At 38.8% G+C, this 26,728-nt stretch overlaps 1 protein-coding gene across 2 annotated transcripts in view; it reads right to left on the bottom strand.

Moving 5' to 3' along the window:
• The window catches only part of mle (maleless), a 278,516-nt gene that overhangs the window by 218,944 nt on the left and 32,844 nt on the right, over window positions 1-26,728 (bottom strand). Inside the window, exons 3-5 of one of the 2 annotated variants that reach the window (XM_067135650.2) lie at window positions 21,386-21,555; window positions 21,045-21,263; window positions 12,923-13,062 (exon numbers count right to left, since the gene is read on the bottom strand). In XM_067135650.2, the coding sequence (XP_066991751.1) occupies window positions 12,923-13,062; window positions 21,045-21,263; window positions 21,386-21,555 (529 nt within the window). Of the gene's footprint in view, window positions 1-9,751; window positions 9,814-12,922; window positions 13,063-21,044; window positions 21,264-21,385; window positions 21,556-26,728 lie in introns of those variants that run through there. The other variant, XM_067135651.2, reaches the window with a different exon arrangement.

Raw genomic sequence — 26,728 nt, 5'->3', positions numbered from 1 at the left:
TTGCGGTACTGAAGTGTCTCACAATTGTGTAGAGAGCTGACCTGGAAATTTCAGGAAACGAAGCACTCAACACAGAAATTGTGAACCGACGATTTTCTCGAATTGCCTGATCCACACGCTGAACAAGATCATCGGTTGACACACGCTTCCTTATCTGGCCGCCTGCATCATGGACGTCTGTACGCCCTGCTGTAAAGTTCCTGCACCATTGTCGCACTTTGCTGTCCCTCATGCACGTTTCACCATACACACGACTTATTCTGCGATAATTTCGGCTGCATTGCACACCTCAGCCTGAAGAAATCGAATTACACCGCGCACTTCACACTTGGCGGGCGAAGCGATCGTTGTAGCCATGTTTACGAGCGCGCTGCATGTTCACTACTGACGGAACTGAGGTGAGGCGCATAACGGTCATTTCAGAGACGTTGTGCAACACATCTGCGCAGCGGTTCATCATATATTCGCGGGCGTTTGACTGTCGCGACCGATCGGACCTTGAAAAAAAATAGCCCTCGTATTTCACATTCTAGTTTAAAGCAAGATATTTATTTTGTGTTGAGTTCTACAGTGAAGGGTAGAAAATATTTGTATGATAGCCTACTTATGTCTTGTGACAGTCTAGTTATAGATAATGAAGAGTTGCAAAATCACTTACTAATGAAGAAAAAATTAAAATCCTTCAGGCAGTGGAACTTCAGCAATCGCAACAAACTGCCTTTAAGGAAAACAGACAGAAAAAGGAAACAAATTCACGAGGGAAAGTTTCCAGAGTTTGCTTTTGGAAAGGTTTAACCAAGCACGTAGTCTGAAATGGTGGTGTGTTGAAGTTGGCAGCCAAAATTGTTCTCGCATACACAGACAAGTGTAACCTCCAAGTAATTCATCTATATATATAAAATAAGAGTTTTGTCTGTACATTGCTTAGAATTTAAAAAGGATGGCATTTATGCATTAGCCATGACCACAGTAACAAGAAAATACATTTTTTTAATTTTCCGTAATTTCTGTCTGTACGTACACACATCACGAGAAAACAGCTGAAGAGAATTTAATGAAAATCGGCATGCAAAGTTGGGGAAAAAGCCGCTAAAATCTAGGGCATAAATAATTGTATTCACCCTGAGTGAAATGGTAGTTTAGGGGAAAGGTTAAAATTTAATTCTCACATATTTATGTTATTAGCGGTCGTATCTTAATGAAAATCGGTATGCAAAGTTGGGGAATAAGTTTCTACACTCTAGGATATAAATAACTGTATTCACGCTGAGTGAAAAGGTAGTTTAGGGGAAGGCCTATAATTTAATTCTCAAATATTTCTTATTAGAGGTCGTATCAAGGAATACTACATGACTGAAGTTATATAACATTAACTTTCCAATCATTTATGTCTTATACATTGTTACAGTACCGGCTATGATAAAGATATTCATGAATTTGGATTTTTGTTACTAAGTCCATATCAGCGCCGAGTCACGAGAAAATGGGTAAACAGAATTTAATGAAAATCGGTATGTAAATTTTACAAATCACAGAGTCGAAAGAAAACTAAATGTGAAGGCCTACAATATAGAAAGCTCATAACATTGATCAACAGCAACATTACATTGACCATTCTTTGCTGTGATGTGCTTTGTGTCTTCTGTTGCCACCCATCTCCTGTAGATAGGATTACTGCTGCGCACAGAGTATTTTTTAATCTGCTTTACGCCACACCGACAGAGATAAGTCTTATGGCGACGATGGGATAGGAAATGGCTAGGACTGTAAAGGAAGCGGCCTTGGCCTTTATTAATTGATGTACAGTCCCCGCATTTGCCTGTTGTGAAAGTGGGAAACCACGGAATAACATCTTCAGCACTGCAGACATTGGGGTTCGAATCCACCCTCTATCGGATGCAAGCTCACAGCTGCGTGCCCCTAACCACACGGCCAACTCACCCGGTCATACAGAGTGTAATAGCCTGCCTGAATATTGACGTGAAGTAGGTGGGGAGTTAGATAAATTTCTTCTTTAGCATGCCATTCCTCTGGTTCGTAAATTTTCTGATACTACTGGCACATAACACACTGGTTCATCATAGCATTCAAGGTATTCAATCCCTACTATGAGGCACTAATTGGAATGAGCAGAGTGCACATTTAATGGGGTAATGGCAGGAGAGTTCAGTGCCGTCTGCAGCCTGGTCATTCCAACTCGGGAAATTTGGACTGTTAGATCGGCACCGTAGTACTGTTCGTTAAAAGTGATAAAATGTGAGGTTTTGCATTTGTTCGAGTATTTTATACGACAACATTAATTAATAGCTACATTCCTACTGACATTTTTGTTGACTTCAGTTAGAAAAACCACAAAGTCAGTCTTTCTGAGAATCGTGTAGCGAAGCATGGGTACATCAGCTAGTAGTCAATATAACCCAATGATCAAAAACAACGCTTCAACTAACAGTTCAGGCATTTAGGGAAAAACTGACCTGCGATAATACGGTGTTACTGCCATGGGGGCCAGTGCAAAAGTTTTTTGTATCTGTTCCCTCCAGTTTTCAATACTCACTTCATACATTTATACGCCCCAGTGAAAAATGTTTTTATATTTGGTCTCTCGTGTTTTTCAAAGCTTTTAATATCTCTGCTCTCATCATCAGGAATGGTAGATACGATTTCATGGTATGTACACAATGTAAAATGCATGCATGTCAATTTTTCTCATGTTAAACTTCATCAAACAATAACTGCACCTCCAAAATCAGTACTTTGCAATGACATCATCTAAATTGTTAATACTGCATTTATTATGACCAAAATTTCTCTTCTCTATTATCCAATTCCTAATGAAGTAATACTGAGTAACAAGCCCTTCTGAAGTGAAGAACCTTCACAGCGACCTGATGATGATGATTGTTGTTGTTGTTTAAAGGGGCCTAACATCTAAAATATCAAGGAAAACACAAACTATGCATGACAGTATTTGCACAAAAATTGTCAAGAATTTGATTCAGAATAAAGAAATACGTGTTAAAAAATTAAGAGTAACTTGGACATCATCACATGTAAGGAATATGTCTAAAGCAGCCTGTTTCTTCTTTAATTCCAAATTACATAAAAGAGTATCAAGTTTGGTAATGTAGTTCATTCCGATGACATCCATAACAAAACTTGACACATAATGTTGCACTATGTCCATAGCTTTCCTGGAACTGTTGTGCAGGTCTCACTGGTTTCATTTACGTCCTCAGGTTACTTATTACTCTCTTTATCAATTATCAGCTGTTCATGAATTTCTTTTACCATCTGCACTATGCAGGTTGCAACATTATCATCACATTCAACATATGTGACAAAATTTGCCTCTTTATCTGTCCCGAGCCAGTTAGATTCTTCATCCATATTAAACAGTGTTTATTTCCACCGAAACATCAGTGGCTGAACGAACGATCCCCGCTTTGTGAAAACAGTTCCAAAATGTGGCCTCATTCACAGATTCCGAAGCACATTTTAAGAAATGCATGGCATCTAAAATTGAGATCTTACATGAAGCTGTTCCCAGGTCTTGGCACTCACCATCCACATTGAGAACGGATTTCAAGATAAGAAGAAGACCATCACTGTTTTTGTGGACTTGACATCAGCTTATGACACAGTATGGCGACAAGGGATGATTTTGAAATTCTTGAAGATCATTCCCTGTAAGAACCTTGCAACACTGCTGAACAACATGCTATGCAATAGAGCGTTTGAAATACATTTAAACGTCAATAAGAGTAAGCCCTATATACTAAACGATGGTTTACCCCAAGGATCAGTTCTTGCTCCTCTACTGTTCAGCATCTATACTGCAAATCTTCCAGAAACTACTTCCAGGAAATTCATATATGGAAATGACATAGCTCTGGCTGCCCAATCGAGTGACTTCAAAACAGCAGAAACTATACTCACAAAGGATCTCCATAACCTGAACAAACGGTTCAGTACATGGCGACTCAAACCTAACTTGAAGAAAACTGAAGTAAGCTGCTTCCACCTAGACAATCAAAAAGCCAACTATGTACCTCAAGTCGAATTCAAAGGCCAAAAACTTAAGTATAACCCACAAAGTATCTGGGCGTCACAATGGATTGGACACTTTCATACAAGCAACACCTCTCTAACACTACAGCCAAGATAAAAACAAGGAACAACATATTACACAAGCTCAGTGGAACAGGATGGGGAGCAAACGCAACTGTACTACGGACATCAGCTCTTGCCTTCATCTATCCAGTTGCAGAATACTGCTGCCCTGTGTGGCTTAACAGTGTATATACTTCAAAAGTTGATACACAACTGAATGATACCATGAGGACAATATCAGGCACCATCAAATCGAGACCCCTAAAATGGTTACCTGTTTTATCCAACATCCATCCCCTCACATACGAAGAGAACTCGCTCTTGTAAGAGAATGGCAGAAATGTCGCAGTAATCCTCAACTGCCCTTACATCAGGACTGCAACCCTCAGAAACCAAAGAGATTAAAGTCCAGAAACCCATCATGGAAGTTAGGTGAGAAGCTCCTGGAAACACATTTTGATGCTGATCAGATCTGGCATGATGAATGGACCTCCTCAAATCCTGACCACCTGGGTTTAATCCACCATCCTTGTAGAGCTCCTCCTGGTTTCAATTTATCGAGAAGGGAATGGACATCTCTAAACAGAATCAGGACAAACCATGGAAGGTGTAAATTCTGGCTTCACAAGTGGGGAAAATCTGAAGACCCATTCTGCGACTGTGATAATGTGCCTCAGACCATCCAGCACGTTGTTATGGACTGCCCAAAAAGAAGATTCAATGGACCTGTTCAAGAATTACACAGTGCCTCAACAGAAGCAGTGGACTGGCTGAAAAGTCTGGACATTAAGTTTTGAATGCTGGCCTGTAAATTACATACTTATTTAAGAAATATGTATTTATAATGTATCCATGTTTTGCCATACGAAATAATAATAATAATAATCTTTATATATTCCTGCTTCACACACTAGATAATGCCCTGGTCTAGCGGTTGGAGATGGCTTGTATGTACAATTCGTGGGAAGAAACAATACAAGTCTCAAATAAGATGTATGAATTGGGTACGCAGTACATCGGTCGATGAACAATTCAATTTTCCTCTGCCGCACTCCCATTCTGGCATCAAGTGATCGCAAGAAGTTCTCAAAAACTTATGTCATCAAGCATTGGTATTTACCATGTAGTGGCAATGGTAAATGCATTCTTTCTCCTTTTTTTTTTTTTAAAGCTATTTCCTTTACACTGCACCGATACAGATAGGTCTTATGGCGACGATGGGGTAAAAAAAGGCCTAGGAGTGGGAAGGAACTGGCCGTGGCCTTCATTAAGATACAGCCCCAGCATTTGCCTTGTGTGAAAATAAGAAACCACGGAAAACCATCTTCAGGACGGCCAACAGTGGGGTTCAAACCAACTATGTCCCCAACCGCATGGCCAACTCTTCCAGTAAATGCATTTTTCAAACTGCACGGATTAATCCACTTTCCTATTATAAGCAGCGTCAATTTCTCTGTACCATTCTCGTTACAGCATAATAACACTGTTTGCCTCTCTTTACTGATTTTACCTCCATGGCATTTCTCACACTTGAATGCATACGTTTTATCTGGAAGAAGCTGGAAAAATAGGCCCGCTTCATCTCAATCAGCGCTGTAGACATTTTTAAGATTTCTGGCAGTCGTAATCTCTCCAAGTGTGAACAGTATCAATATTGACACTGACATCCTCCCCACCTACGTATCTGCATGAACGCTTTTTTTTTTTTAAACTTCATGCCGTCCATTAGATAACTTCAAGGTAAGTAATCCCATTTGGGCAGCTAAATGTGATGCCTTGACCTGAACCACTGTTTCATCAATAGGAATATTTGAAATCCAAGCTTGTTTAAACAGTTTCACCAGAATATCTAAATCTGGAAAATGGCTTTTATGAACAAGTTTCATTTGGCTGCTTCCTCCTGCCAACAAGCAGCATCAATCTTCTTTCGGTACCTTACAATTGCGTTTAAAGTCGTTATAGGAATGTCCAACATTGAGCGATTTGCATACGTTACATATGTGGATTAGTATTCACTTTAATTTTTCGTCATTTATAAACTGTCTAGCTTTCTTGTTCTCCATAACTGAATGTCCCGCATAACACTGCTTTACGTATAGCAGTCCTAATTTACATACGTTGTTACACAATTCACTTATGAACAACTAAGCACCAACACATCAGCTGAGCTACTGTTTACTGTTGGGCAATCCAAACAACCACAGCAAAGACTGGCTTGGGAATAACGCTCCCTGTACCTGTATGTTGACACTACAGCGCTACGCAGTCTGGGGCAGCAAAATGAAGTTCTCTGGCAAACCCTTATCCAGACCAATTGTTGCTGACATGTGGTGCACACAATGTGGCCAACGCTCATTAATTTCATGCGTCATGAGTTACGAACACTATCCAGGTTTCTTTAGCATGTATTTAATAGAACATGAACCGGGACTTTGGAATAATGACATAATAACCAGGGAAACACACTGAAAATGTCTTTCTAACGATTTTCCACTGTATATTTTCCTGTCAAGTATTAATGATCTCTACCCGGAATGTTTCACACTGCTGCTAGTAACAAATATCATTAATTAAATATGAAAATAGAATATGAGAATCAAGCTCCAACAGAACATTTCAAATCAAATCAAAATCTCTTTATTTGCAAATGAGGTGTTTACCTCGGTGGCAAATGGTACGCTAAAATACATTATTGTCAAGCACTAAATATTAAATTAACAAGAGAATAAAATTTTCCTATAATACAATATTATATAATTTATGCTAACGATTTTTTCTATTAAACACACAGCTCATCCTTAATAAATTTACATTGTTTACAAAATTCTACTTATAATATCTCCTGTACTACATACAAATATAGTCATCTGATATACAGTATGTGGAATTACTTCAAATGATACTGTACAACTGGTATAAGATTAAAATTTACATTGCATTTTTTTACTTTTTCTTTTCTTTACCCATTCTGGAACCTAAGTGGCATAACGACCTGCTGCGTCTTAACCAGAGCCCCTTTTACCACCACTTTTCAGAGTTCCTGAAGGGCCTTTACAGCTACCGTAGCGGTCCCAGGGCCCTCGAAGTCCCCACTGTACTTCACCCCTACAGGCAGTCCCCTACTTTGGCTGTCCAAACTCCTTAGACCAGGGGATGGAATTAACTTATTCACACACATTTTTTTATTTACAATAACCTGCACTGGTCGAATGCCCTCTAACACTTCATTTATTTTCTCTGTTGCTGTTTATTCTCTTCTTGAATATCTGTACAGATTTTGGAAAAGGATCAAACACTACCCCTGGTAAACTGTTCCACTCCTTCACACCCTTCCCAATGAATGAAAATTTACCCCAATCGCTTCTGCTAAAATTCCTTCTAATTTTATATTTGTGGTCTGTCCTGCCGATATAATTATTTTCCAACTGAAGCCTCTCACGTATATCTCCCCATGCTTCTTCTCCTGTATAGGCTCTATATAATCCTATAAGTCTAGTTTTCTCCCTTCTCTTACTTAAAGTTTCCCACCCAAGTTCCTTTAACATTTCTGATACACTACTCTTTCTCCTGAAATCCCCTGTTACAAATCTTGCTGCTTTCCTCTGCACACTATCTATTTCTTTTATTAGGTATTCTTGGTGAGGATCCCAAACACTGTTTGCATATTCCAATAATGGACGAACCATACTCAAGTAACTTTTTTCTTTTAATTCTTTGTTGCATCCTTTAAGTAGCCTCATTATGACATGTAACGATCTGTATGCTTTCCCAACAATGTCATCAATATGACCCTTCCAATGCAAATTACTTTCAAATCTCACACCTAAGTATTTGCACTTGCCATCTTTTGGGATAACTACCTCATCCAAAGTATATTCAAATTCAGTTTTAAAGCTCCTGTTTGTAAAAGTTGTAACAGTTGATTTGCCTCCATTAACCTTCATATTATTTTCTTCAACCCATTGTTGAATACTTTCAAGGTCCCTTTGTAATTCTGAACAATCCTCAATGTTGTTTATTTCCCTATAAACAATTATGTCATCTGCATACAATCTCATTTTTGATGTTATATTGTTCCCTAAATCATTTGCATATATTAAGAAAAGTAACGGACCGATTACACTACCCTGTGCAATTCCCTTCCAAACTTTCTCTTCCTGAGATACATTATTTCCTACTTTGACTTTCTGAACCCTTGAATTTAGAAAGGTTTTTATCCAACGTGTAACCCTTACGTCCAATCCTATTCCCTCCAATTTCTTTAATAATATTCCATGTTCCACTCTATCAAAGGCTTTGGAAAGATCTATGGCTATGCAATCTAACTGACCTCCTGAATCCAATTGATCTGATATGTCCTGCTGAAATCCCACCAGTTGTGCCTCGCAAGAAAATTTCTTTCTAAATCCATACAGGCTCCTCATGAACCAATTTTTATCATCACATATCCCTCTGATCTACTTTGATATTAAACTCTCCAGTATTTTACAAACTATACTGGTCAGGCTGATTGGTCTGTAGTTCTCTGGTTTCCTTTTATCACCCTTTCCTTTATAAATTGGTATTATTATAGATTCCTTCTATTCCTTTGGTATTACACTATTATTTATGACATAGTCAAAGAGAAATTTTAAATAAGGCACTATGTACCACCCCATTGTCTTTAATACCTCCCCAGTAATTTGATCACTTCCTGCTGCTTTACCTTGCTGAAGCAGTTGGATTTCTCTGAAAATATCTTCATTTGTGAATGAAAAGCTTCTTGTTTCCCTCTGTCTCTCTCCCTCTCTATCTTCTGTTTCGGTTTCCAACTCTTGACAATCATCTACTGAATCTCTAAATTCCCTACTAAATAGGTTTGCTTTCTCAGTATCTGTTAAACAGTGTTCACCCCCTTCTCCCACCATTGTAGGAATTTGGATTCCTTTTCCTTTTTGATTCCTGATATATGAATACAGCCTTTTCCATTTCCCTTTGTGGTCATTACCCTCTTGAAGTATGCCATTCATATAATTCTCTTTTGCTTCCTTTTTCACTCTATTCAGTTCCCTCATTAGCTGTTTTCTAGTTTCTCTACTCTCCCTACCCTCTTTGATTTTCCTGTTTACTATACATTTTCTTTTTAATTTTCTTATTTCCCTTGTATAATAAACAGGGTCTGAGGTCATTTTACCCTTCTTAACAGGTACAAATCTCTTCTCTCCTTCCCAAATGATTCCTTTAAATTTAGCCCAAAGTGTATCCACGTTACTCCCTTCACTTATCCAACAACTGAATTGTGATTTAAGGTAAGTCCCAAATTCATCAACTTTAGTTTTTCTGTACAATTTCTTGTCTTGTGTAACCCTCTTATTAAGCCTTTTTGGTACGAGTCCTACATCCATTATTACAGCCTTATGGTCTCCTATTCCTTCAATTACCTCATTACCTCATTCAATAATTTCCATACTTTAAGAAGTAGGTCATTTCAACCAAAATATTTCCTAACAAAATGCAGGCGTATAATGTTCAGATTTGTGAAATGGTTCTAATTTACTTCATTTCATGAAGCTCCAGGCAGAGCCTAAACATGGAGTTTCACTGTGCATTCAAAGGTCATACATCAAATCACTCACAATTCAAAAGAAGGCTTTCCACTTACCAATATCATCATACAGTATATCCCGACAGCTCTGCCATGAGCAGGTATAAGGCTATGAACCTTGAGGCACCTGGACAAGATGACAGTGCAACACCATGAAACAACACACTCCTCCAGCAGTCACATTCAGGGTATCTTCTCATTGTATTGGCATCAAAATCCCAAATGACTATTTCCACAGTTTACTGCATTAAATAATTTTATTTTGACAACATAACACAGCTGCTAACCATGTCATATTTATCAATTCTTATTATGGATCATACTATGAACTGTACAGACATTTTATTTTAAATTAAAAATAAAACACCTTTCTTAACTTTGCACACACTCAAATCAAATACTGATCTCTTCTCCAGCCATGAAATATATGCACAGTATATAGTATGAACCACTCTTCAAATTGAACTATCTAACTTTATTGAATTTATATCCAAAACCTGTTCATTTGGTTCTCATTACTTCTTATACACATGAACGAAGTGAAACAAAACAAAGTCAAGAAACATCCACTTTAATATTAAATCAGCCCAAGTTTCTCTCCTGTGAACAACAGTGAGAACATTTGAAAATAATACACATATATATATATATATATACAATAGAAAAGGAAGGAACGAGAGTTCAAATGACAAGTTCCCAAGGACTGAGCCTATTTTGAATATACAAAGGTGGATTGAAAAGTACAACATTCTTTTACGAAATATGTAATGAGTATGGAAAAAACTTCCCAAAAAGTGCAGGTTTTACCTATTTTTTGACATATGAACCATGTTTCTTGAGGCATTTCTCCCATCATGACACCAGGTTAAATATGTCTCTTTCAAAGAACTCAGTTCCCTGGGAGTATAACCGTGACTGGTTTCACTTCATCCCAACCAGTTTTAAGATCCAGCCGGGTCAGAAACTCTATCTAAATGGTTAATTCTCCCGCCTCAAGGACATGGTATTTTTACTGTCCACAACATCCCAGTAACTCGCATACCACTAATATCCACCATACAAATGCACAGTTCACATACACGGCAGATACCACCCACCCTTGCCATGGGATCTTACAAAAGCTGCAACAGCCACACAAAATTATCATCATTGGAACTGAAGAACTGACCTCCTATTGATTTCTTCAGTGGTTCAATGGTGTAAAATATGGACTGTATGGTGGATGAATGAGTACTTTCCAGTCATATTTTCTCAAGAACAGAAGCTGCAACATGGGGGATTGTCAACTCTTCAGACCAGTGAAGAAACTCCTATGAGGTAAACATTTTGGTTCAGGCTAAGTGAAATTGGTTGTGGCCAGGTAGTGAAATTCTTGGGGAATGGAGTTCTACAAATGGGGCATATTTATTCAATGGAAGAAATGTCTAAAGACAGTTCATATGCTGAAAAACAGGTAAACCTATAGTACTGAACATACACTTTTCCCTACTGTTTAAATATATTGTCAAGAAACTGTGCAAGGTGTGAAATTTGTCCTTCAGCATCTTCCATGTTTGTGCACTTTCATGCAGGAATATTGTGTCAACAGATTCTTTTAAACTGGCTGAAAATACAAACCAGCATGAAGTCGTGCCTATTGACAGTAATCCAAAGTGAGAGAAAGGAAAGAAGATCATACTGCCAGGAAGGAAGGACGGAAGGAAGGAATTAAGGAAGGTTCCACAAACCCCTTAAAGACTAGTATGAAAGTTAGGCTATAGCGAGAAGGCCAGTATCAACAGTCTGATCATGACAACAGTCACTTCATCAGGAATGATTATCAATGATTAAGTAGGCACAAGAGCAAATCCATGTGATATTGGACATGAATATGGATAGTCTTGAGTACTTGCCACACACAGATTATCCACTGAATGAACACGACTGGCAACTTTCATCTGTGTTCCCTCTACATCTTTCTCATATTCCCCCATTTTGCCTTGCCTACTCACCACTGCAACTTTGCAATGTTACAAGACATCTTTCCCTTAATATTTAATTACATAATATGGCAAAGGATTTACAAGAAAAAAAAGCTGTATGGATGTGGAGATTGCCCTTATCCCTTTATGCTTTCAAGTTTGTCCTTGTCTTCTCTTTCCATTGCCCTCCCCCTCTTCCTACACCGACCTGTCATTGTGTTCATCCTCCTAGGGGTTCCTTGAATGTTCCTATCTATATATGACTTGATCTGACAGGTACTTTTTCTTTTCCATTACTTACATTGACCTGTTGGGATCCTATACTCCCATTGTGTTTGTGTGGTGTATTTAGTCTTTACCATCTGCCTTCATCTCGTATCTCTTCCCTTTTTATATGGGTTTCTTCTTGTCCTACACTTCCCACATCTAGACTAAAGATATGTCAAGATCGCCCCTAAATGTGTATTGATGCCTGATTAATATGGAAAGCTGCATTGAGCTCATAGGAGAGCTGAGAAGTAATTGATGAAAAATAACTGGGATTGATGAGGAGAGATGGCATCTATTTGAAGACAGCAGTGTATGAAAATGTGGAGAATCTCCTAGTTCTTTTGTGTTTTCAACGTTTGTTCTCGTTTTCTCTTTCTATTGCTATTATGCAATCCTTTTCCTGTTCCAATCTCTTCGATACATTACCGTACTTGTTTCAGATTTTTTTTAAATTATCAATTGCAATAGTGCTATGAATGTACACCAATGCAAACACCTTGCTATATATTTAACAGTGTCACCAACAAGGATGGTAAAAAATGTTATGTTACATGTATTCTGAAGAACACCTTCACACCATTTCTTTTTTATTTTGCAATAAACACTTTCCACCCTGGATAGTCAAAGGGTCAAACAGTTAAGGAATATAAACAACAAAACTACAAGCTAAGCAAGTATGATCAAGTAGTTAGGCAATGAGAAATAACAAAGAGCTATAGGACAATTTTTTTACACAGAATTTGAGTCAAGCATTTGAAATCTGGACTCAAACTCAAATTCATGCCTTCTCATTTCCTCCCAATCAGCTTTACTGCGCTAATAGGTTGGAAATAAAACTGAAAACCAAATGAACAAGCTTTGCGATGAACATAAAGCAACATGACGTAGTTAGTTCCACACTAAATGGGTCATGTTTTTGGCACAAAAGTTCCGTTTCATGGTATTGCACTAGCATCTGCTGCCACTTCTATTAAGCATCAATGTTAGAACTATTTACCTTGTGTGGTCGGGACCCACAGGAGTATATTTGTAGTCTGACTGAATTTTGTGCATCTGCATGAACTGATGAAGCTTTGACTTTGCATTTTCAACAGTCCAGTTACCATGAATACTAGCATTTACATCCAAATCTTCAGCCTGAAACACAGAGACCATTCAAACATAATATATGACACAGATTAGAAAGAACAGGGCAATAGTAATCACTTCAAAGGGCATAAGGAAATGTGACAAGAACATTATACTTGTTTATCCTACAACACAGGGTGAACAGAGGATAATAGTGCACCTGTAAACTGAATATCAATTGTTACATTTGATGTGCTACAACTTCCAGATAAATATCAAACACTTTACACTTGACATTTTCCCTATGGTTTAAATACATCATTAAGAAACTGTGCAAGGTGTGAAATTTGTCCTTCAACATCATGTTTGTGCACATTCATGTAGGAATGTTATGTCAATAGAATAATCCTTTAAACTGGCTGAAAATACAAACAAACCAGCATAAAGCCTTGCCTCTTAACAGTAACCCAAAGTGAGAAAAAAAGAAGCAGATCATATTGCCAGGAAGGAAGGAAGGAAGGAAGGAAGGAAGGAAGGAAGGAAGGAAGGAAGGAAGGAAGCTCCAGCAACCTCTTAAAGACCAGTATGAAAGTTAGGCTATAGCGAGAAGGCCAGTATCAATAGTCTAACATTAATTATGTATAGCCTACAGTTTCGATCAATAAGTGGTCTATTGCCAGAACGGGTTCTAGAAATTTTTTAACACAATGGTCATATTTTACAGGGCCGAGTGATTTATTTCAGCCAGTTGTGGTGTGTGCTTTGTTTGGAAGCGAGTACCTAAATATGGAACGCCCTACTAAACGTGTGCACACTAGTCTGGAATACTAGTTGGTACAAGTTATGATGCAAATACTGTACATGGAAGAAATCCGCATTCTCAGTGATAAAAGATGCCCTACATATACCATCTGAACATATTCTAGGATGCCAATTGGCTGAAACGCTAAAACAAGTCAACCCTTCTTAGACACAGTTCAGAATGGTAACAATTATTTTCATATTTTTCCATGCTTTAGGTTATTAAATTACGTATTTACTTCAATCTTAACTTCTTCCGACCTCATTATCCTCTGCATGCTTTCACACCCTTTTTAATTATTTTTAATGAAGCTTCTACCTCTCTCTCACTTTCCTTAGAGAGTTTAGGGAAACAGTTTCATTCACCATGTCAAAAAAACAAACTTCGATGCAAAATTCATAAATTTCCTTAATTTCTCTGGAATTTGCAATTTGTCATATTACTGAAGAGTGGCTGAGGGAATTGGTATGTTAGCATTATTTACTGTATGTTACAAATGGTTAACACACCAAGGGCCTACTTGAAAGAAAGGCAAGGTTAAAAGTTTCTCCAAAGTTTGTTCAGACAGCAAGGATCTGAATTGTGTTGTATGTCTTTGTGACTCTGCTAAAAATCCTTTCACATTCTGCATTGCTAAGTGGAATTTATAAAATAGCAAGCATCACCTTAAAGAGTCTGTCAGATATAAGTACACGACCAGCTGATTTCATCTGACCTACCAATACCCATTGAACATCAATTCTTCCATTCGCCAGGTCTGTTTCTTCGAGCTGAAAGTTACAGCTGGGAGTGCATATCCATAAAACTTGAGAGCAAAAGGCAAAATGATTTATGTAAATTTAATGAAAAGAACACTCAACGAATGTTAAGTGTTAACTCTGCTGTTAAGGAGACTTAACACATAATTTAACAAAATGGTCGTCTCATTAAGAATTGTTAACTGTAACAAATTGTTAATAATTGTGTTAAATTAACCTGGCAGCAGCCCTGTGTTAAGCCTCTTAACAACTGCTAAAAATTCAAAATGGAGGCATGTAGAAGACGAAAGTTTGAAGCTTTACTACTGTATGAAGACTATTTACAAACTGAAGAAGGCCAAGGACGACCCATACTAAGAAATGAAGACTTTAGAGTTGTCAGAAGAAATATTTCTAATTACCAAAGCCATAATGAACAAGGTACTAGACGATATTGAAAATAGGTTAGAGTTTCCAACAGATTGAAACTTATCAGTGTCTCCAGTGCAGCAGTTACTTATAGATTTTACAAGGAGGGGTCAGACCCTGCGTCCAATCCATTTCAACGAGCCTAATGTACCTATTGGGGGACACTCAACAGTACCAGTAACTCGTGTATAAGGGTTTAGGTCAATACACTTCGTTTTCGAAAAAAATGGGGACAAATGTCATGAGGCAGGATCCGCTTCGGACCACGTGGAGGTGATAGAACACTAAAATGCGAACACATTTTACACAAACTTGTCGGGTCCGCAACCTCATAATTTCCGAAAAATGTATGAATCCCTCGATTCTAATGCAACGCGTATATACTTGAAGAGTTGCAATCCAGACTAAGTGGAGCGGGGGCAGAGTGGTCATCGTACTTGTCTCCGAACTGCAATGACGTGAGTTCGAGTCTCGCCATAGGCGTGCGTTCTTTATTACAAAATAAATCATTGTTTCAGGGAATGTGCAGGTAAAAATGCGAATAACATTAATAATCAATTAACAGTGGAACTGTATTCTTCACCTCAAATTAATATATATATACACAGAGAAAGAGATCCAGCAGTAACTGTGAGAACGTTTAGGCCTATATTAATTTCAGGTAGACAATAAAGCGTACTGCAATTTGCATAACATTTTTGCTCCAATTTTTCTCAAATTAATATATATATACACAGAGAAAGAGATCCAGCAGTAACTGTGAGAACGTTTAGGCCTATATTAATTTCAGGTAGACAATAAAGCGTACTGCAATTTGCATAACATTTTTGCTCCAATTTTTATCATAACGATCCCTCAAATATTAATTTATTCTATACAACAATTATAGCTGCGACGAGACTCGAACTCACGTCTACGAGATTCGCAGACAAGTACAATGACCACCAGTCCACCACTCCGTTTCGCTGTGGTATAACTCCCAATGCCTTGCATTGGAATCGGGGATTCATCAATTTTTCAGAAGTTATTAGGTTGCGAACCTGACATGGTCCGCCTCTGTGGTGTAGTGGTTAGTGTGATTAGCTGCCACCCCCGGAGGCCCGGGCTCGATTCCCGGATTTGTCACGAAATTTGAAAAGTGGTACGAGTGGCCTCGGGAGGTTAACTGAGTAGAGGTGGGTTAGATTCCCATCTCAGCCATCCTGGAAGTGGTTTTCCATGGTTTCCCACTTCACCTCCAAGCAAATGCCAGGATGGTACGTAACTTAAGGCCATGGCCGCTTCCTTCCCTCTTCCTTGTCTATCCCTTCCAATCTTTCCATCCCACTCCAAGGCCGCTGTTCAGCATAGCAGGTGAGGTCGCCTGGGCAAGGTACTGGTCATTATCCCCAGTTGTATCCCCTACCCAATGCCTCACGCTCAAGGACACTGCCCTTGAGGCGGTAGAGGTGGGATCCCCTACTGAGTCCGAGGGAAAAACCAACCCTGGAAGGTAAGCAGATTAAGAACCTGATATGTTTAAGTATAATTTGTTCGCCTATTAGTGTTCTATCGCCTCCACTTTGTCCGAAACGGATTCTGTGTAATGACATTTGACCTCATTTTTTTCGAAAACGAAAGCGTATTGACTTAAACCCTTATACACGAGTTACAGTGTCTCCCCACAGGTACACTGAAGCTCGGTGAAACCGGTTGGCCGCAGGATCTGGCCTCTACTTGTTAGATATTATGCTTGTGACACTTTCATGTTATTGTAGGCGACTATGTTAACGAATGCAAGAAAAGAGTCTGTAGAATCCTGCAAAGAATTCCTGCTGCCATTGCAGCATTAACAAGACATTATATTATTTTCCCCGCAATCAAAACACATCAATTATCACTTTTTCCCAGTGATAAGAATAGGCTATATCGAATGTTGTGATATAACAGTCCGTTCTTTCATTTTTTAAGCACACTCGCATAATTTTAAATTAAAACTATAACAACATTTGACTCGCATTCATCATAATAACGCTTTTGTTGCCTCCTACTTGACATGTTTAAGTCTTATCGCTTTCCGATAACCATAACCTATAATAATGTCAACCATGTGTCTGTGTGACAAAATACTATTTCAACACACCACTAGGAGCGCTTTGTGTAAAGAAACAAAAGACGCTCACTGCCAAAAGTGTTCAGAAATCTCACGGAAATGTGTTAGTGAAACAGGGCACTTTTAAACGAAGTGTTAAATTAATAACAATTGCTAGTTAACATTTGTTAAGTAAAATTTAACATAGAGTTCAAGAAACCAGGCCTAACAGTCGTTCTACATGTGACAATGCATGGTTCTCACCGTCATCAGTAGATTCATTCTTTACGTGAAACTGATGACTGGGTTTTCCTTTTAACTGAGGAGTGTGGTGAAATGTTATGACAATGCTTTGCCTTTTCAGACAAACAAGACACATCTGCACTTAGACTGTGCTTCGGAATTTTGTAAGTCTTCAGAAGTTCCCATCTGGGAATCCTTTCTCACAATTTTGCTCGTTGAATAAAGTAACCAAAGGGTCCCACTGCAGCAAACTCCTATCTAAACACCTACTAGTGATAACAATCGAATAAGCACATGCTTCAGAATTCAATAATCTCTGTGTTATGTAAAGTATTAAATTCTCTGAACTTTTCTTTCCCCTTTGCACCCCTTTCCAGATAATAAAATATATCAATTATATGTTCATCTACATTTACAGGCAAGCACACCACACCATTCTCTGTAGCAAGATTAATTGGGTGACAAGAGCAGCCTAAGTTATGTTACGATTTTCCCGCTTCAAACACCTTGCCACACCATTCTCTAATCCTACCATTACTGGAGCATTATCAGCACCAAAATCTAGGCAGTTTTCTAATGGAATACGGAATTCCCAAAAAGTTGAGAACAAAAGATTGACAATGTTCACTCCAGTAGCATCCCCTTCTAAAACTAGGCACAGAGAGTAGACACCTCTGAATTTCATGGAGTTCAGGCCTAAAAAATGTTACAATAGGATATATTTTCAAGTCGCTTTTATAGCTACCATCAGTAGCAACAGAAAATGCATTCACCTGCAAATATGATACAATTTTTGCCCTTTCCTCCATGCACATTTCTGTAATGATAGCCGCTGTTTTCGTTCTAGCACACCCATATCGTTTAGCGATTTCCGAATCAGGAAACATTTTGCGAAACAAAGGTCCCGTGTGATCGGCACAATTTACAGGCAGATTATATTCTACGATAAATGAAGTAAATAACGCCTCGGCATTCGTCACAGGATTTACATTTAGTTTTTACATGAAAAGTTCAGTTTCTGGTTTCTTTCTACACAGTGAAACTCTCCTTATGTATTTTCTTTTGCATATGCTTTAGTTAATCGCACTTCCCACCCTGTGCAACTGAAAAATCATGCCTACACTTCCAACCCTGTGCAACTGAAAAATCATGCCCACATATAGTACAGAATGTGAACGTTGGTCCCTTCCTGGATTCACTCAAACACGAAAACTCTTCCCTGCAGTTCCTGGCCCGGGTAGACTATTGCGTGCTACTTCTGAGGTTAGATTACTTGCATGCAAAGAAAATGACTGTATTATAGACCAAAGAGGAGCACATGACTCGCCACCGTGCCCCGTACTGCCATCTGGTATCATTATTGGAACTAATATCGACCAGCCATACTCAGCCATATACCGATAGGACGAGGAAATCTGCAGGAGTTTAAAATAATACGAAAATTACTGATAATGCGCTGAAAATTGGGAGATCGGGAGGAACGATGAAGAATCGGGAGTCTCTCGCATAAATCAGGAGACTTGGCACGTCTGTAATTACCTCAGCCAGGATCGAACTCGTGAAATTGGGATCATAATTCAGATATAATACCGCTGGACCCACCGAAGCAGCTGTAATTTACACTTAGTTTGAACAACAATATAATGTATTGTTATTCTCCAAAATAAAGGCTCCGATTTTGATAACTTGCCAAACTGGTCCTTGGAATAAAGTACAACCCTTGCATATCCCTGGTGTGAAGGTCGGAAATTCAGAAAGAGAGCTATCAAGATCAAGTTTTGAACCCACGATTTATCAAATGCTTCACTGCAGCCCAGCAAAAGAATATTATTTCATACTCAGATTAATAGCAATTTCCTGTTTCAGTACGCAACCTAAGCCTAAATAATGATGATGATGATGATGATGCTTGTTGTTTGAATGGGCCTAACATCGAAGGTCATCGGCCCAACCTAAGCTTAAATGAACTACTTTACTAGGCAGAATGGAAGTTTAGGGATACCTGACACAACATGATATTATATTACAGTATATCTTCTAGGATGTATTAAGGAGGTGTAAAAATCTATTTTAAATTACCATAATTGACTCCTGAACTCAGGTTTTGGTAAAAAAAAAAAAAAAAAAAAAAAGTAATTCAAATACCACAGGGCCACAGCCTATAATGTCAGGCAGTCCCTATTATCAACATGACACCAGCCATGGAAGCCTAAATTGCTACATCATTCTTTCACCACAACTTGTCTCGAATTGGCATAGCTTATTTTAAATGCCAAAATTCTGACATTTTTTAATATCTCACAATTTAAAAAAATTATTGTATTTTTGGAAAAATTAGTATAGCTGCAGTGCTGTCACATATTACAGAGTGAAGTGCCTTAAAAAGATGTTATCTACAGTAGAAAAAGTTAAGTAATTCAAAGAAGCAATTTGAACTATGTACTTTTATAACTCAAAACCCTTTATAATTTTCGTGGAAAATAAAACCTCGCAAAAATTTGACTTAAACGAAGATTACAAACGCACGTTCACAACTCTGACAGCATAATGGGCCTTTCTCTGTTTACTCTCTATACAGTTTTACTGGAAATTGTATTTAAATATCAATTAATTCCGAACGTATGATAACGCTACCGACAATTAAAACATTGGAGACGCTGCTCGTAGAAACTACGAGTGCGCTATTTCATTGCTGCTGAAGAAGCTGGGAGAATCTACGGGCACGTTCTCACTGTAGATAAAAATAGTAGCTGACGTTTCAGTGACCTGTGACTTCACTAGGATACTGTTGAACGCTCCTATAAGCATAAAATGTACTAGTTATGAGCATAAGTGGAGAGCTCTTCTTTCAAGGCACTAATAACACAGCTCCGTACCTACATAATCTGAGCCTGTGTCATCATTGACTCTCAGCTGTGAAACGAGCAGGAAAGTACATACGGTACATGCAGACAGGAAGAGTGTGCGTTTGGCTTGTTTGTGTAATTCTTGTAAATATTTAGCATGTCTAATTGAAATGCGCAAAATTTCAACAATGAATCCATAATGGATGTCCTTATGGAACATATGAGTTCTGAAAATGAGGATGAGGATAACAATTACACACTAAGTAAACATGATGATTCTGGCGCTTCAGGCAGGGATATGCAGATAATGAGCTAATTTCAAATTGATGTGAAGTGTAACATAGTTTTATATTGCTTCCTAGAAATGTGGGTGTTTACTGTGTACAGACGACAACCTTCAGCAACTCGATGCAACCCCATCATCAAACAACGAACAGTGGGGAAGCAAATTACTGGCTGTAAACAAGGATACCAGTGCCAATTGACCAATTAGGTTAGAATCTGTACTAGTGTGTCCACAATATTAGACAGATTTTGAAATATTAACAAATTGGCATCCATAGCTGCGTCAGATTTTTTCGTTTGTAAAACATTATTTTCATTAACTTATATTTAAATATTGCTGCACTATTATAATAAAAAACATTGTGTAGAAAAAAGTGTGATCTTTCTAAATATTCCAAAATTTGTTATAATCATGGCTTACCCTTCAAAAACTATTTAAAATCCTGCAATTTCTGGAGGATAGCACATTCAAATATCGCCGTCTCCAATGTGCTAATCACAAAAATAAGTGCACACAATATCTGCTTTTTTTTTTTTTTTTTTTTTTTTTTTTATGGGTCACTTTCCACTTCTAAAATAAACCTCACTTTTTCTTATAGACAGATTCTGTCAAGCATTATATAATGTAAGGGCCTTACCTCTTCGACTCTTTTTTGTTCTGCCAGCCTATCCATGTAGGTGAAAGGTCGCTCTCCATCTCGTTGGTAGGGACGATAAGCTTCACCTATCTCATTTGGACCCATTCCTGGTTGAAATACTGGGCGAGTCAATCCAAGTGACTGATGAGGTGCCACCGGTCCACCGGGTGGGAGATCCTGGGGCTCACCACCTCCAGCAGGGGCAGCGGCCTGTGCTGTCTGAAGTGAAACAGCAACATACTATTACACATTCTTTACAATTCAAAATCTTTACAAAAACAAGAAATGTCATTAAACTTAAAATAACAAAGATTTACTATGACAAATATAAAACAAACTACCTCTCCTGGAACATCGTTGGGATTCACCAGACCTTTACGGATTAAATACTGAACAAAGTCTTTAGCTGCATTGCTCTGGGAATCTTTCTTATTTGTAGAGTTTCCAGCTCCAACGTAATCATGGCCCTCTACTCGAACCTCACACAGGAAGCGCTGTCGATGTTTGGGACCTAGAGAAAAAAAAATTACACTGATAGTACTCAAATTACACAGTATGCAACAATAAAACATATCTAAATAACTTAAGTGTATGCCTTTCTGTTTGCACATTTTGAATTTTCAATAAACACTTTGTTGTTACCTCACATAAGGTGCTGCAACTCACCTACAATAGACAGCAATATCATGGAAGGGAGAACCCACCTGGTAGCCATGATCATTAAGGCGTCAAGTCTATATGGCCAGACACCGTGGTTAGCTGGTTTGGGTGGAAAAAATGTTCAACATCATACTGCAATGTTGGCTTTGAGGATGGTGGTGTAAAATTTCTAATAAATAGATTTGCAAAATGACAATGGTTTGTTGTTTAAAGGGCCTAACATCTAGCTCAGGGCCTCCCAGGGTGCATGCACCAGTGCATTGCGCAGTGCACGGTGCAAAAGACGACTTCATTTGGCTGAACAGAGTGCAGATCCCCACTCCTCGATTTGGAGAAATAGCGCCGTCTCTCTCCTTTCCCACGCCTGTCTCCCTCTTCGTCACTTGCTCCGAAGCGCTCCAAATCTGAGCAAAGTTGAGCCGAGTTTGGCAGAGTAGCCCAGATGTAATAGATAAGAAAAATGTTCCACCGATCAATACATTTATTGTGGATGAATTATTACGCTAGTACCGGTTTCGACCTATCTTGGCCATCATCAGCTAGCACACAAATTTACAGTCATGGGATAAATTACAAAGAAGTTACTTAAGAGCATCCGGATGTCTGATAAAAAATTGAAGTAAAATATATTGTAGTATGTTGCGTTAAAATAGCTCTGATTAAAAGTAGTGATGGTTAGAATAAACTAAAACCTATTGATTGAGCATGGACATGAGTACATAAACACATTAAAACATGGTATATTTTAAAAACGTCTATTAAAATTTGAGTTCATGTTGCGTTGCATTCATTCTTCAATCCTCTTTTAGTTCTTGTGTTGATTAAGTTGAATATCGAGAATGTTCTATGGTTGATATACTTTGTATTGGTATGTTATCAGAACTCTTGTCAGTAAAATTTGAAAATTAAGTTGATGTAGCAAGATAGGTTTTAATATCAGAGTAGTTGGTGGTGACACTTCTCTAGTCTATGCACGTTATATGGTCGTAATTGTTGTTGCTGTGGAGGTTGTGTACCGATTTGTTTGGATATTTGTTGTGCTCTGCTGCGAGTACGTCTGGGGCTCAATCCAATCAATACGGAATATGAAACTTATAAATAATAAAGAGTAGCCCAGAGACGAAGCGTTAGTCCGAGACGAACCGATGCATAGGAACTCTGCACCTCAGTTTGCACGCGTGAGATTTTGGGCATTTCAGAGGCCCGGATCTAGGTCATTGTCCCCTAATGGTACAAAATGTAATGCAAATTAAAAGTCCAAAATCCTCCACTGACCAGAATTCAAAACATGAAACAAAGAATGAATGGATGGATATGAATTTAAAACAATCAGTGGATCCGATCCGCAGTGCCTCACATTCACATATACTGATGTAAAACAATAGTACCACTGACCAAGGGACTGCTTCTAAAGCACAATACTGAATCGATGATGCTTGCAGTCTAAAGGGGTCCAAAATCCAAGTCATCGGCCCCTCACAATGGTACTTATCGGTAGGAAAGTAGAACAATGGTATTTGTCATGGTGCGGTACTAATCAAAAGTAGCGTAGACTTGCGGTATTTCACACGTTATGGTACTACTCAAGGTAATGAAATTCGCACATGTAATACAGACCTATCGTGTTTTGCACATGCGGCGCCATTTACAAGCAACGCAAACCTATGGTGTTCATCACATAAGTGTACTAACCACAGGGACTCTGACTATCCCGTGGTGTTCCTCATATAATGGGTACTAATCATAGGCAAGTCAGAACCATGGTGTCGCTCATATAGTGGTACTAATCACAGGTATTGTAAAAGCCGACAATGCACTCTAAGTGGGGAGCTGACTGCACAGTGCTCCTGCACGCTACTAATCACAAACCTATTTGGTACCTAACATAGTGGTACTACGCGCAAGTAAAAGCAATCCATGGTGTTCGCGTGGTGGTACTAATCACAAGGAGTTTCGTGGTTATAATACAATCATCCCTTGGATGCCCCTTTTCGTCGCCTCTCACGACAAGCAGGGGGTACCATGTGTGCATTCTTTGTCTGCGTCCCCCACCCACAGGGGGTAGGTTTGCAAAAAGCAAAGGTTGAACTCCATTATCTCTCCAGTGTGTTCATATGGAGTGTGGGCATACGATGCTGTTAATGTTAATGTTGGGTGTGGACCGGGCGAGTTGGCCGTGCGTGTAGAGGCGCGCGGCTGTGAGCTTGCATCCGGGAGATAGTAGGTTCGAATCCCACTATCGGCAGCCCTGAAAATGGTTTTCCGTGGTTTCCCATTTTCACACCAGGCAAACGCTGGGGCTGTACCTTAATTAAGGCCACGGCCGCTTCCTTCCAACTCCTAGGCCTTTCCTATCCCATCGTCGCCATAAGACCTATCTGTGTCGGTGCGACGTAAAGCCCCTAGCAAAAAAAAAAAAAAAAAAAAAAATGTTGGTTGTTATCAGACAGGAGTAAGCTTTGTCCTGACACCTTGTTTCATCATCATCTCGCACCCAGACCCCACAAGTCACCCATGAGCGCAAATAGAAAGACATGCACCAGGCAAGCCGATCATGTCCTTGGACACTTCCGATATTAAAAGCCATGCACTTATTTTTAAAAAAATACAGAAGCGATTATGAAGATACAGCTTCTGCAAATGTACAAAAAACTAACCCATCAACGAAGGGTTCGATAGTTAGTACACATATTTTATTAAGCAAAACCACCTTGTAGTTTTACTTGACCGTAGAAATTGTGATCACGGGAGTTAGAACTGGCATCCTAACTACAGGGACCTAACTGGTCATTTTAAAAATCATACGAGTACTGGCCAGAGTTCTTCAAACAATGGCTGTCTGCCGAGAAGCTAGTGACGTCATCATTTAGCTACACCCACAAATCACATTTCAGTTTTATCCATCCAATGCCAATTAATAATAATACAAAAGCTATTTTTTTTAAATAAGGACCCGTTATCCATATCTTTGGAAATCCTGCACGTGTTATTTCATGCATGTACACTGACTGCCGCTCCTGTGCGCACACGCACACGTTTGTTGCCATGTTGGTACTGTGTTTTTGCTCCATAGTGTGCAATGGAAATCATGAAAACAATTGAACAGCCTGCAGAATGTGAGATATGGTTAGTTATCCGGTTGGCAGAAAGGAATGTGCCACTGGCAGAGAGTGATTGCTAAATCAATGAAGTGTACGTCCCCAATCCTATGAGTGATGGAAAAGTAGGTAAGGTTATTTCAAGGAAGGTAAAGAGAATGTTCATGACAACCCACGCTCTGGTCGCCACCACTGATCAGCGACAATATTGTGTGCAAGATTGACACCACCCTTTGTGCAAACAGACAGTTCCCAATATCTTCTCTGTCAATTCCATTATTGTGAACTGTGCAGACTTTCTCAACTCACAAAACTATGACAACTGTTTTGGAACAGATGACAAATCTTGAGAGTTCAAAAAGTCTTCCTGAATTTCACTTTTGGCAGATCTCTGTCACGAGAGTTTACAAAAACTACCCATGACATGACAAATGTTTGAATAAAAATGCAGACTAGACTACATGGAAAAGTAGCTGAAAGGTGTGCAGAATTGGATGAAACACAAATTGCCCAAAAATATTCAGTAATTTTTATTTTACAGCAAAGCGGTTCTTATTAAACTTAGCTACAAAACTCAAGAATACGTCATTAACGACCAATCCCAATAATGTGGTCAATGCAATCAAAAATTCAAATAGATACATTGTTGAGACCATTGTTATTTTGGTCAACAATCAGTCTGCTGTCAAGATTTCCAACCTGCTTGCTAGTGAAATGTAAATTTTCTTTACCGAGTGGCAGAAAAGTGGTCTAACATGGGAGATAAATATTACTAGTAATTTAATTGGTAATTACTCTGTGATGAATGAAAATTTTTAAAAACATACGCTAGAACTTCACAATGAAGACCTGTATACTTTCTTCAGAATAATGCTTTTGACTAGATATGTTCATATTCCCCATCAAGGAATGTAGTGGGAAACATGTGAAGGTACATATAATGACCTTGCATGCTAATTCAATGAGAAAAAACCAAATAGCATAAACAAAATCATCTCTATACAGGCCATGGAGCCCTTGGAAGAGTGGAAGCTAAAGGCTTCAACTATCTATAACCTCGACACTTGGTGGGGGTAAGTAGTTAGCTCTATGCCCAGCCACTATTACCCCCAGAATTAATTAACCTGGCATTCATTTTTGGTGCAGGCTGAGTGAAATGAGAAGAAATTTCTTTGAAGAAAATGTTAGATTTCTGCATGCTGTAGGTAATAATGATCTGGGTAAGGATGATCAAACTGATAAAGCTAGGCCCAATGATAAACAAGGTGAATGATTTCTGCATTTTTTTTCCCAGTACAATATGCCCAGTCAATCGATGAATCAATGATTCCACAAATGAAAAGTGTTTCTCTGAGTACCAAGACTGATCAGAGTTATGGTGTTCAATTACCACATAAAGTTTCATTGTTCGCTTTTGACTTAGCTTCTAAACCTAAACTTACTTACATCTAGTTAATGTAAATAATGCTTGAACAAAATGTGTTCATAATTTAGTGTATTCCGACAACACATCTGCCAACCAGGTCATTAACGATCCACCCGAATATGATGAAACTGAAAACAATATCCGGTAGTTTTATGTCAACAATAGCAACAGACCAACTATATACTAAAATTATGTCACGATCTGAAAAGGAGAATAGTTCTGGGCATACATAGTTAAAAATATTATTATTATTGCTACTTGCTTTACGTCGCACCAACACAGATAGGTCTTATGGCGACGATGGGATGGGAAGGGCCTAGGAGTTGGAAGGAAGCGGCCGTGGCCTTAATTAAGGTACAGCCCCAGCATTTGCCTGGTGTGAAAATGGGAAACCACGGAAAACCATTTTCAGGGCTGCCAACAGTGGGGCTCGAACCCACGATCTCCCGGATGCAAGCTCACAGCCGCGCGCCTCTACGCGCACGGCCAACTCGCCCGGT

This window comes from Anabrus simplex, chromosome 1, assembly GCF_040414725.1.
Source record: "Anabrus simplex isolate iqAnaSimp1 chromosome 1, ASM4041472v1, whole genome shotgun sequence".
NCBI classification, from domain to species: Eukaryota; Metazoa; Arthropoda; class Insecta; order Orthoptera; family Tettigoniidae; genus Anabrus; species Anabrus simplex.
This window is presented reverse-complemented; position numbering and strand designations above follow the sequence as displayed.